Raw genomic sequence first — 14,011 nt, forward strand, 5'->3', positions numbered from 1 at the left:
CAATACATTAGTAGCTCACTAAAGAGCACTAACCATGTGCACATCCTCATTCATCAAGTCAACACATGACATGCATTATTTTCTTAATTCTCCCAAACAGGCATAGGAGATCTGTTTGCTAGGTAGGGTAAATTGTAATCCTCTCTTAATGTCAAAGCTTCAATTTCATGCTCCACTCATTTTCTCAATTTTCTTCAAAGCTCTCTCATTTCCAATCCCAGCTTTCCAAAGAAGTTCTCCCAGGAAACAGTAGGCAGGGAAGGATTTCATGATCTATGTTTTATAGTTCCTGAGCCTCAGAATAGCTGATAAAAGGCTGAAAGATGAGATCCCTGGTATCAGATGAAGGATGAGCATCCTGCTGTTTGGCAGAAGACCAGCTCAAAGACTGCAAAAATTCATGAGGATGGAGCTTGAAGGGCAGGTAACAAATGCTGAGAAGCAGAAGAGGCCATCATCAGATTTTAGGATGACAGAAGAACAACTTCTCTTCAGGTATTATAAATTTATAATCCTCCCAGAAGACATTAATCAGAATGTTTCCCGACAGCAAACTCTACACCTATTTCATAGGAACAAATAAGTCATGTGCATGATTATCTTCCAAGTGAACTCAGAATTAATAAACTTGAATCTAGTTTGAGCATCCCTTATCCAAAATGCTGAACCAGAAATATTTCAGGTTTTAGGGTTTTTCAGATTTTGGAATATTTGTACAAATTTTTACCAGCTCAATGTCTCTAATGATAAAGTTTGAAATTTGAAATGCTCGAAAATCCTAAATTTTTCAGGCATCCTCGCAAGAAGTTTCAGATTTCATGGTATTTTGGATTTCAGATTTTTGGATTGCAGATGACCAACCTGTATTGTATAAGTGCTTCTGAAAGATACTGTTCTCTAAAACTTAGAGTAACAATAAAATCTGATATCCAGTGATTTCAGAGGAAGTGTCATTAAATAAACTCATGTGGAATCTAATTTTTTTTAAATGATCGATCAAACACAATTACAGTCATACTTTTGGTAAAACTTAGCTCTGTCCCCAGGCCACTACTCAGGAAGCTGGGTTAACACTCATCATCATTGATCATATTCTGATGTGAAGTGAATGGTAAGTCTTTATGCAGCTAAAAAAATCCACCACAAAAGCTTTAAAGATCTATTTCCTGGGCTCCTGTAGTAATTAAAGACTAAATAATGAGGGAAATGGAAGAACAGGTAGCAAAAAAAGGATTCCAGCACACCCTTTGCAGGAGAAAGGCCATGTTTAATTGCATTCAATTCTTCATTTCTATAGGAGGTCTCTCCTATTGGGAGAAAAATGACTGACTTACATATCATTCTGATTGTCACTAGCTACCTGCGACATATATTGAGAAGGAAAATGAAGAAATCTGAGCTCAGTTGGACAGATTATCTATTACCAAGTCTGTAATGAATATGGAACAAAGCAGTGGGAACTCACAGATCATATTATTTTTGATTCCTTTATTAAAATAGGTCAGAGCCATTCTCTATTGGTAGCCCCAAATCCATCCCAGAGCCTGGCACATATCTAAGTTCAATAAACAGTTCAAAATAAATATATACTTTTCTGTTTGTGTTATTTGTGTGTGATTTTTTTTTTACCTTGGTTTCGAACAGGACTAACAAAATTGATACCACCAACATTTCTCCAGTCCCAAGATGCTGGCAAATCTAAACTCTTTTGTTGTACTTCAGCAGTCAGTGGTGCAGGTTTGGGCCTAGGATAGAAATACACATTAGATATTAACAGTCTTTCTTTTGAGATTGATTCTCTAACCTCTAATTGTCTGGTGTTCATCATTACAGTAGTAGCTAGGATCTAGATTTTAGACCCAAAGAGCACTTATTCCAAGTATTTCAACATGTCTATTGTACTTGTGTCAACTATAAAGTTCAGTTGTGCAAATGGCTTTCATTAATTTAATTTTCAAAATCCAATTATTTTTCCTTGTAAAATGCACTTATTTTTCATATCACTGTGATGCTATATTTAGTATGCTAGAATAGCTACATTCTTTTACATACTTTTGACAGATTTTTGACCATGAAAAGAGTAATGAGAAGTTGAGCACACAAAGAGTACAGAGAAAACGCAGACATTGGTGACGTCTGAGTAAGCAGATAGTGGGGCTGGTAATCATGTACTTATAATAAAGAAATGAAGCCGACAAAGAAAAAATTCTGAGTATAAAGTAAGCAGACTAGCTCCATTAACTACAGAGAAATCAAAATAAAAGTACACATACTTTGATATATAGTAAGACACCAGGGAAATTTTCAAGTTGTGAAAAACACACATTTTCTGGAAATGAAAAAACAATCATTCTACATGCAGCTTGGTATAGAGACTTCACACACACACACCAGCACTCCAGCTCTAACTACCTGAGACTTTGGAGTCTCCCTGAGCCTGCAGAGGACATGTCTTTGTGCTGTTGCTCCTTTTGTCTACCACTTTGGCCAGCATGTAGAACTCCCCTTGGAGTTTCCCCCTAACATTTTTAAAAACTCAAAGAGTAGCCTCTACCCACCAACTCCCTACAAAAACTCACTTCCTCTTTCTCTCTCTCTATGTTAATTCAACTTTGGTTAGGGCACTTTTCTTACACTATGGTAGCATTTTTTTTTTATATACTAGTATAAGCTACTTGAACTTTTGTTCCATTTGGCATTGCCATACCACACTATTTTTAATATGGTTACCCAGTTAGTATCACTAGGTTTCAATTTAACAACTGGAAAAGATTCTTAGTGGACAACATGCCCTCTGCCCCGATTCTTGAGTTGTCCTATCACTGACATACTTCTCTCAGAGATGACACAGGAGAAACTGACAGAAGTGATAGGAAACAAAAAGGAAGAACAAAAAACCAACAATTCATTTGAGAATAGCAGTCCTAACCTTGAAAATTTATAGATTAGACAGCAAATTCTATGAAGCATCAACTATTTGTTCACAAAAATATTTCCTAAGCCAGGCACTTTGGTTGAAGATCCGTATGAATTAGAGTTAAACATACGGTGTTTTGATGATATGGAAGACAATGTTGACAGACATAAAGACAATATTGATAGACAAAAATCACTGTAATAAATACGAGGAAATAATAGTGTAAAATACACAATCTAGATAATGTCTAAGGAATAACTAAGGCACATAAAAACTGCACCACGGATTTTACAGAGTTGGAGAAGAAAACAACTTTGGACATGTCTTCTGAGATTTATGAATAAAAACTAAGCAACAAATAAATTTTTAAAGGAAATTGTTTCTATGAGTTCACACCGAAAGACCAAAAAATTTAATCTATCCATACATTTTAACTTATTGTCTTATATACACCAAGTAATATGGTAAGTAATTCACAGAAGAAAAGAGAAATTTAAATTTGACAGCATAATGTAATTCAAGGTATCAGCTCAAAGTCATATTGATCGGCTACAAATGGCTTCACCACTCATTAGCTATTTGACCTTTGACACAGTGGTTAACATCATACAACTATAGTTTACTCCTATTAAAATGCCCAGAACCATAACTATCTTAAAGGGTTATTATGAAAATTAAATTTAATAATGGTTAATAAGTACTTAGAACACTGCCCATCTCTCAGAAGTTCTTAATAAAGGGCAGCCATTATGATATCTACCATCATCATCCATGTCATTAAGAGGATTAAATAAGATGTTCAAACATTTACGTGATTATCAAATATCTTCTTCCTTACATTTTATAAGGCAAGGTATTTGCCCATCAATGAACATACACCCAAAATAAAAACAATGAAGGAACTGAGGCTTCATGGTATGAGAATGAACACAGTGAAAGAGGAGTTTGGGAGATGGGGAAGTGAGAATTAAAAACATTTTAAGAGTACTGTATGTTACCAGCTCTTAATCGTTTGAACCCAGTCCCTTAGGAATCCAGTCAAAGTTCTACCCTTAGAAAATGCCCATAAACAATAAATTTTATCTATAATTATGGCAGTTTCACAGACTCCCCTACACATCTCAGGTAAGAATCTTTGAGAATTTCTATTGAATCACTGGATTCTTACAACAGAACTAATTTATACACAAACATGCTATCAAAAAAAAGAAAAAAAATTCAGCAAATATCCTCAGTAAATGGGCAACCCTGGACACATTCTCTTTTCAAGCAGACACAAGAAAAGCATGCCTCCATCATGGGTTCTACTATAAAAAAAAAAAAAAAATCTGGAGGCCAGACTATATGTTCCAATATTTCCTTTGTATCTCAATTCTATGCCCTTAATGTAAATATTCTATGGAACTTTAGTCACAAAAGCATCCCTTGATAGAACTAGACCTTCCCTAAAACAAAACTGGTTAGTAGGGGAGACAGGAGACCTGTAAGAGAGCCTTGGAAACGTGGCAGAGCTCAAATCTTGTAGACAGGAGCATCAGTCTCCCCAGGTTCAAATGCTAACAACACATCTCTTCCAACTGCTCCTTTAGATTACTGTTGCTAAACAGGTCTCAACTTCCTGTGTCACACAAACTTATTAGGACTCCACTTGGTGAATCCGAGAAGGGAACACTATGCTCCCATTTCCAATCATTTAAACAGAGCATCTAAAAGACTCACAGTTTCCTAGAAACACCCTCTAAGAAATACAATAGGATATTTTTGGATTATGGAAAGATACTCTCAGTTGGACAGGAAAAAAACTCCTCAGTTTCATAACTGAAAAACGCCACAGCATTAAGATTATTAGTCTGCAGATGAAAAAGTTAGTGCTGCACCTTAGTTGTGTAATTAATCAATTAGCAGCCTGTGCAAATAACAACAATTTGAGCCATGATCCCTATAGTTCCCTATATGAAGAAGCTGACCATTGTATTGTCTGAAAGTCAAATGTTTTAACATATTAAGAGGAAAAGAACTCACCTGCATAATTTACTGATTCCCACTAGCTTCATTATTGATTCCAGTTACCCATCTTTTAGTTATATTATCAAATTCTCCCAAAGCAAGGTATGGCATCACAGGAATAGCCTTAGTTATTTAACAAATATTAGGGAATTATATACTCTTTCCTAGATTCAGCTATAGTGCTGAATAAATTTTTTTTAAATCTACCCAAATTCCTGACTACAAAAATGCAAGTATTATGAGATAATTTTCCAAAGTAAGAAAAACACCATGGGGTATGTATGCTAAAGATGAGAAATACCACCTCTGCACAAGGTAGTAGCTGTATGTCTAGACTTTAAAACAAAGAAAAGATTTAGATTTTCATATTTTATAGGTGGCAAACTTGACAGTTATTGTATGCAACTCAAAGTGTATTTGAAGTGAAAACTGGCATCAATGGAGGCAAATGGAATGTTTTGATAATTATGCATCATATTGTATGAAAGTAGATCAAGGTATAATTAAAGGCATATTTTGATGCTTCAGATACCAAGCTAAACATTATTCAACAGGCTGTAGGATAGTCATTGCTGTACATAGGAAGAGAAGCTTGGAGAATTTCACAGAGCAGCTAAGAATGGGGACAGAAAAGGAAAGAGACCAAAGCGATAGGAGAGAAGACACTAATCCAAAGCACAGGAGAGAGATGACAAAGTCCTAAACCACTGTATAGGAAATAAAAAGGGAGTAATGGAAATGACTTTCACAGCTGAAAGCAAAATCCATAAGCAGGACTTGAAGAAAAATAGAATGTTATCAATAGGAAAGGGAGATGGTCCAAAAAAATAACATAAAAAGTTTAAGTTGAGATGACCAATAAAACAGTGGCAAACTAAGCAGGTCCTGGTGGAAGGGTAAATGACATTCAACACCAATATTCTTAGCGGCACTAGAGATATGTGCTTTATTACCTTGAGATTCTCTGATTGTGACCACCACTTTTCCTCATCAAATCTCTGAGGGTAAGAGTCTCATATTCCGTATATGTCGTTGCAGTCCAAGACTTTTGAATGGTATTGATAGCTTTCACAAAGCTGTGGTCATATTTGTAAAGTCTATTAGCGTACCTGCCAACAAAGGTGAGATACTTTCAGATATAGTCTTTACCGATGTAAATAGATTCCATTATCCTATTAAGTCCCAAGTTTTCAGTTCTGCAAATATTTCAACAAAATAAAATTTACTTCAAAGTGCCATACGCAGTACATGGATTGCTAAACATAAGTATAGCTGTCCTATTTAGAGGATGATAGGACATAATGGGTTAATATAGTCACTCACACTCTTCTGTTTAATTGGAAAGTGGTATGATCTTCCAGGTAAGTGACTGGCAAAATGTTTCAACAGTGTGGAATCATAATGCCCCCCTTTGAAAATAAAAATACAAGTTAACCAAGATGTAGATATAAGGATATTCAATGAGATGCTTTTATCCTAGTTATAAGTTGTAAACAACCTAATAAATGTTCTATGATAAGGGACTGATTAAATTAAAATGGAATTTAATTTGCTGTAGAAAGTTCATATTCTGTGAGAATGTCTAAAAGATTATTTAGTGATGTGGAAGAGTGTTCACACTGTATTAATTAAAAAAGAAAATCAAAGATTATACAGAATAATTACTTTTGTAATATTGATTGTATACTATAAATACATTTTAAAAATGCCAATCACGGTTATCTCTGATGGATGGTATGAGATAACCAATATTTCCCAGTTCTTACAATTCATACATTGCAATTTTATAACCTTTGAAGAAGACAAAAATATGAAGAAAAGACAGGGGCTGGAACCATGGCATAGCAGGTAAAGCTGCTGCCTGCAGTGCCAGTATCCCACATGGGCACCAGTTTGAGTCCTGACTGCTCCACTTCTGATCCAGCTCCCTGTCTTTGTGCCTGGGAAAGCAGCAGAGGATGGCCCATGTTTTCTTGGGCCCCTGAACCCACGTGGGAGACCCAGAAGAAGCCCCAGGATCCTGGCTTCAGATTGGCCCAACCCTGACTGTTGCAGCCATCTAGGGCGTTTTCCAGCGGATAAAAGACTTCTCTTTGTCTGTCTCTCTCTCCCTCTCTCTGTAACTCTGCCTCCCAAATAAATAAATCTTAAAATAAAAAGAGATGAAGACATTAAAAACTGTACCCAATGTATATATAGCATGCAATTACTGTAACTACATGATACAAAAAGCATCCCACATGGATGTTTGATTTATATCATTTTTACTCAAACTTCGGTTCTTAAACCACACCAGCAGCAGCACCTGGGAGATTTATAGAAATGCAGACTCTTAAGTGCCCAGCTTAGACCACCTGAATCAGAATCTGCATTTGTAACAAGACTACCAGGTGTCTCACAGCTACATTAAGATGTGAGCAGCAGGGAACTGCACTGTGGCACAGCAGGTAAAGCCAATGCCAGCAAGTCAGTATCCCATATGGGCAATGATTAGAGTCCTGGCTGCTCCAATTCTGATCCAGCTTCCTGCTAATGTCTGGGAAAAGCAGCAGCAGATGCCCCCAAGTACTTGGGCCCTTACCACCCACGTGGGAGACCAGCATGAAGTTCCTACCTCCTGGCTTAGCCTGACCCAACACTTGCCTTTGCAGCAATCTGAGGAGTTAACCAGCAGATGGAAGATCTCTCTCTCTGTCCCTCTATGTAACTCTTCATAAACAAATTTCAAAAGATGTGAGAAGCACAAGTTTACCTTATGCCAAATGCTTAAATACATAAGTAAATAATTCTAACACACAAAGAGGATGTTTACAAAGTAAAAAATTGAGTGAGTTAATTATTTACTTAAATAAAACATTATCACACCTATGTGTCAGGTGCTGGGATTACAGAATAAGATTATATAGTTTAAGTGCAACTCACGGTCCAAGATAACCATGAACATTCAATTCTGCAAAGCAAGATATATCTAACATGACTATCATTTCAGGCATACTATGAACTTTTCTTTTTTAACTCTCAAATTTGTAGAAAGGAACTCTGATCAAGTCAAAGAATCTGAAAGCCATGAAAAAAAAAAAAAAAAAACCAAGAAAAATATACAAGCACGTCAATAATATTTTCGTGTTTTCAGTTCTCCCTTACTTGTAGCTGAGTGTGAAACTAGAAAGGCAGCTTTCTTAAACAGATGAGAAAACTGCTTGCATCTTATTTCTGACAATACTAATACAAGAACAAAAACAAGTTACAGTTGCCCAGCTGTTTGTTTAGGCACAAGAGTAAATTTCCAATTGCAAATGAAAACTTTCTGAAACATTTTCCAGTGGTTACAGTCACTTTTTCACTGACTCACTGAGAAGCAGTAGTTAAGTCCTACTTCCCTTACTTTAGATGGTATCATAACACTCAGAAAACCTCACATGCTAGATCAGTGCCATTACAGTAATAACAAGATTCCACGGTGGGACTTAAACACTATGATTCTTTGTATTTAAGATACAAGTAGATTAAAAATAATGCACCTTGCTATGGAATTACTGATCATTAAGAGCTGAAAGAGACTTTGAAGGTAATTTAGTACCAAATGCCCATTTTACAGGGAGGCAGTGCAAGTTCAGAGCACAGGGGGAGGAATTTGTTCACTCACTGAGAGAACGTTGGTCAGGATATCCTAAATGACAGGGTGAAAGTGAACAGCTTAGGTGAAAATGCACTGCCCAAGAACTAAGCCAAATGAAACAAAAGCTGTTCAAAACCTGAACTTAAAGTGTAGAGATGAATTAGTTTGCATCATGCTCCGCATTTCTGCGAAGCAGTAGCAATTACAACTAAATAAAACAGAAAAGGTAATAACTGTTTAACTTTTCCTTCCCAAACTAATGAAGTCTGAAGTCTTGTTCATGTGGCTCAGCTACTCTACAGTAGGCTTTGTTTAACAAGGACATTAAGTGCATGCCACAGGCTGAATTGTCATCCCCCAAAATCCATATGTTGAAGTAATAACCCCAGTAACTCAGCATCTGACTGAATCGAAGAGAAGTAACTAACATCAAATAAAATAATACCTGTAAGGCCTTAAAACAACATAACTGGTCTCCTTCTAATAAGAAATTAAGATACAGTTAGAAAACACTAAGAGAATGGCCATGGACAAGCCAAGGAGCATGGCCTCAGGGCAAAAAGAGGATACCTTCTGGCCTCCAAAGTGTAAGAAAATAACTTTGTGTTGTTTGAGCCACTCAGTCTCTGATGCTTTGACATGGAACCCTTGCTGCATAAATTGTAGTTACTTAATGTCTTGTTTAAAATATACTTGTTGCATCAGGAAGATAAGTTATTTACAAGTACTGTGCAACATACTGTTGCAAGGCAATTAATAATTTTTCTTTATTGGGAATTTGCAATTGTGAGATCCTTAACATAAATTTATTAAAATTCATTAATGATCCATTACTTTTAGAGTACTTTGGAAAAAGTATTTTCTTCTCTCCATTATATCAGTCCGCATATTTTCCCAGTAAAGTTGTACACAGCTTGACTTATGTTTCTAAGCCAAATTTTACATAATCAAAATTTTCCAAGAATTAATATGCTCAGAGATTATGCACACTATAAAAAACACACCGCATATATGCTTCACTTGTGACAACTCACTTTTCCTGGGGACTTCCAAAGTGTGCCATGTTCGTGTTCACATTCTCAGAGGTGGTTCCCACCTTCTTTCCAACAAAACAAGCCCAGTTTCGGCCCAGCACATCATGCACCCATCCTGGCATTGTCTCATGGCAGTAACTGGTTACCTTTCTGCCCTCTTCTTTATACTGCAATCAAAAAAAATGGGAGGAAAGGCAAAGTGAAATCTTTGTTCAGCCCTAAGCCCAAGATGAAAACACCCTTTGCCAACTAAAACAAAAATTTCATCTTGAGAGGTTACATTCTGAGAATTATTCTAGAAAAGGAGGATAACAAACTTTCCAATGGTTAGCATTGTTGGTCACCAAACAAATGTAACAGAACACTCAGAATGAAAGGCAAGGAAAAAAAAAACTAACATTCTTTGATCCTGCGGGGGAAGCAGGACACACAGCAGACTCCTAGAATGACAAACGCCCAAAACAGCACTCCTGCCTCAGAATCAACCCTTGGGACATTCGGATCCGACTAAAAGGTCCATGAGAGTCTCACAGGCATGGGAAGCCATGACACGGTGGCAAAAAACAATCTAAATGAAAGATCCTGGTGAACAAGACCCCAGCAGAAGGATCAGGCCATCAAGGAGAGAGGTGCCTTTCTCTGAAGGGAGGAAGGAGCCTCCACTGTGCGGCCTTGACTAAACAAGTTCAGTCGGTGAACTCAAGGGTCTTCCATAGCCTAGACAGCTCATAGCAAGAGTCTCGGGTGATTGCTGACATCATAAATAAGAGTGCCAATTGTTAAATCAACAACGGGAGTCACTGGGTTCATGCTCCCCACGTAGGATCTCTGTCCTTAATGTGTTTAACTATGAAACTCAAAAACAACACTACTAGTCGAACAATACCCTATACCTGGTTCGATTGTGTGAGTGCAGCCTGTTGAAATCCTTGCTTAGTATATACTAAGTTGATCTTCAGTATATGAAGGTAATTGAAAATGAAACGTGATGAAGGGCGGGATGGGAGAGGGAATGAGAGAGGGGAGGGCCACGGGAGGGAGGGAGGTTGGCGGGGGGAGCCACAACAATACAAAAGTTGCATTTTATATGCTACTTAAAACTATTGGTTGAACTCTGTAATTAATACACAATTACTCTTAGGTGTTTAATTAATGCTATAAATAGTACTCAAATAGTATTTTACACTTTGTGTTTCTGTGTGGGAGCAAAATGTGGAAATCTTTACTTAATATACGCTAAATTGATCTTCTGTAAAAAAAAAAAAAACTAACATTCTTATAGCAACTACCTCAATTTGAGGCATTTTACTGAAGTTCCTTCATTCAATCCTCCCAATAAAGCTTTCACCAACGAGGAAATGAAGGTTCAGCTCAGAGAGGAAAAGTAGCTCTCACCTAAGCCACCAGAGCTGCTGGCTTGGCAGAAGCAGAATTCTCCTCTGCCCATCACACTGTGAACTCATGTTTTTCCACTCAGAGAAGAGTCACATTAGGAAACTATAATAACAAGTGATGAAAGAATTCTATAGAATGAAACAAAATCCCTTTTTTGGTCAATTTACCTGTTTATAAGGACGTTTTGTTCATAAGAGAACTAAAACAACTGGGTTATTAAATATCTCTCCACCTTTTTTCACTAATATGACTTCATTACATTTCAATGCTAACACTAAAAAATAACTAGAAAGAAACAGGTACAGGATTTGAACTCAGATGACCTAGCTTCTAGACAGACATCTCACAATCCAGAATGATGGTGTCAGGTACAGGAGGCAAGCAAAAAATTTGTTTTGCTGAATTTTTACAAGGAGAGAGTTCAGCACAGATCTTAGGGTGTGGATTAATTGACATTAATTGACTTAATTGTGAACAAAGTATCTTTAGAACTTCAGGCAAGATTTTACCAGGTCCTAGTTTTCTCATCTATAAAGCAAGGAAACTAGAAAAAAATACCCTCAAATGTTTAAACATTTTGAGAGTCCATGATCAAATGCAGGGCTGGTAAGTATTTTCTAGAAAATCCAGAGGGCAAATATTTTTTAGGCTCTGAAGGTCGTTAAGGTCTGTGGCTACTACCGACTGTAAGTGCAATAGAAAAAAGTCAAAGACAGCACAAACAAATCAACAAAGGGCCAGCTATGTTTCAATAAAACTGTTACTTACAAAAAGCAGACAGTGGGTTGGGTTTGGTCCCATGGGCTATATTTGCAGACTCTTGATCTAATCTAATGGATGCTACTTTACCTGTCTACAGAGGCTAGCACAGTTCTTTCTTAAAGGCCAAATACTAAATATTTTAGATTTCCAGGCTGGAAGACCTTGGTCAAAAATACTACACCCTACCTCTGTGATGTAACAGGTGCATAGGGAATACATAAATGAATGAGCCAGGCAATGTACCAATAAAATTTTATTTGCAAAACACACCTATAGTTTGCCAACATCGAGTTTAGAGGAACTAGGTGCTGAACTAAACTTTGAGGTAAAATTACCTTGTTGCATCTGACTCTGAATTCAAACCCTACAGAGGGGTGGAGTTAAGGATATGTGGCTTTAGAATCCAAAAAGGCTGGATCTGTGTCCTGGGATTCACTACTCACTCAATAGTTCAGCACAGGGCAGTTACTCTGGGCTACAAACATGCACATCTGGCTTCTATCTTAGTCGTGATATCCCAGAATCCATCTATCTGCCTCTAGCTCAGAATATCTTCACTAGCAAAAGCTCAGCTCACTACTCCTGTTTCTGCTAAAGCCCCCACACAGGATGAGGAACACTGAATGTTAGAGGGTGCATTATGTGGAAATGCTAATAAAATTCATTTTTATTATACAGACAATCCCTGGCTTAAGATGGGGGTGGATTTACAATTTTTTTTCACTTTACAGCTGTGTGACAGTGGTACACATTCAATGGAAACTGTCCTTACAAATTTAGACCTTTTGGGGCTAGTAAATGCTGCAGGACACTTTCTCATGATGCTGGGCAGCAGCAGGAGCCAAAGCTCCCTGTCAGCCTTGCTCCTAATCTGCCACCTGTTCACAAGGCAGTGCACTGTTGGTAAGTTGCAATGGTAGATGAGGTGTATTAGGTGCATTTTTGAATTAAGACATTTTCAATTTATGATGAATTTCTCATGACACAAATTAAGTGGAATGGAGCCTGCATTGTGGCAGAGCTGACTCCTGTGACACTGGCATTCCAGATAGGCTCTGGTTCCTGTTCTCTGCTTCTGATCCCATTCCCTTCACATGGCCTGGGATGGTGGCAGAGGATGGTCTCGAGTGCTTAGGTCCCTGTCACCCACATGGAAGACCTGGATGAAGCTTTTGGCCCCTGGCTCCAGCCTAGTGCAACCATGGCCATTACAGCCATTTGGGGAGTGGACCAAGAGGTGGAGGGTCTGTGTGTGTCTGTGTGTGTGTGTGTGTGTCCCTCTCTCTCTCTGTAACTCTGTCATTCAAATAAATACATTTTTATTAAAGTCTTATTTATTTGAAAGGTAGAGTTAGAGAGAGACACATGGCTAGAGACAGGCAAATCCAAAGCCAGAAGCCAGGAGCTTCCTTTGGGTCCAGCACATGGGTGAAGGGGGCTAAACACCTGGGCTACTTTTTGCTGTCTTCTCAGGCATATTAGCAGGAAGCTGGACTGGAAATGGAGCAGCCAGGACTTGAATCAGTGCCCCTGTGGGATGCTGGCAGTATGCCACAGTACCAGCCCAAAATTAATCTTTTCTGAAAAATGAAGTGGAGGAGCATCTGCACTACACTATACAGATCTGCTATTTTGTAGATCAAAATAGTCTAGTATTAGTAACTCCATGAAATGCAACTTAAATTGCTTAGTTTTGGAAGATTACGTGACTCAAGAGTCAGGTCTAAAATGCTGCCCAAGACTAAATCTAGCAACCCTGATGGTTGTTTCTCCATTGTTCAGGAACCTCTGTGCCTTGGCTATTTCAGACTTTTTGCCAATGTTGCCGAGAGTGTTTTATTCAGGGAAGAGGTAACAGATATTACCCTTGGGCTTGGGCTGTGAGACAGAATCCAGCTCTACCACTTATTGGCTGTGTGATCCTGAGCAAGTTTCTTGTTCTCTCTGTACTTTCAGATTCCTCATATATAAAACAGAAATATTACCAGACTTCCTCTCACTGATCATTTTTATGTATATTAAGTCACATAATTTTCACAACCACCTGTGAGGTTGTTCTCTTCATAGAAGCATAGGCACTGTGAGTACTGCACTTTTGCTTATTTAGTACCTAGGAAACAGTCTGGCACTAGGAGGAAATTAATTACTGTATACATAAATTTAAAAATGCACAATAGGAGGCTGGCACTGTGGCACAGTTGGTTAAGCTGCTGCTGTGACACTGGCATCCCATATCTGAGTTTTGGTTACTCTGCTTCCTATTCAGTTCCCTGCTAA

At 37.8% G+C, this 14,011-nt stretch overlaps 1 protein-coding gene across 2 annotated transcripts in view; it reads right to left on the reverse strand.

Moving 5' to 3' along the window:
- The window catches only part of CTSC (cathepsin C), a 60,806-nt gene that overhangs the window by 12,941 nt on the left and 33,854 nt on the right, over nucleotides 1-14,011 (reverse strand). For both annotated transcript variants that reach the window (XM_051850404.2, XM_002708644.5), the window contains exons 3-5: nucleotides 9,578-9,744; nucleotides 5,878-6,033; nucleotides 1,630-1,745 (exon numbers count right to left, since the gene is read on the reverse strand). In XM_051850404.2, coding sequence (XP_051706364.1) covers nucleotides 1,630-1,745; nucleotides 5,878-6,033; nucleotides 9,578-9,744 — 439 coding nt within the window. The remainder of the gene's footprint in view (nucleotides 1-1,629; nucleotides 1,746-5,877; nucleotides 6,034-9,577; nucleotides 9,745-14,011) is intronic.

This window comes from Oryctolagus cuniculus, chromosome 1 (assembly GCF_964237555.1).
Source record: "Oryctolagus cuniculus chromosome 1, mOryCun1.1, whole genome shotgun sequence".
Taxonomy (NCBI): Eukaryota; Metazoa; Chordata; class Mammalia; order Lagomorpha; family Leporidae; genus Oryctolagus; species Oryctolagus cuniculus.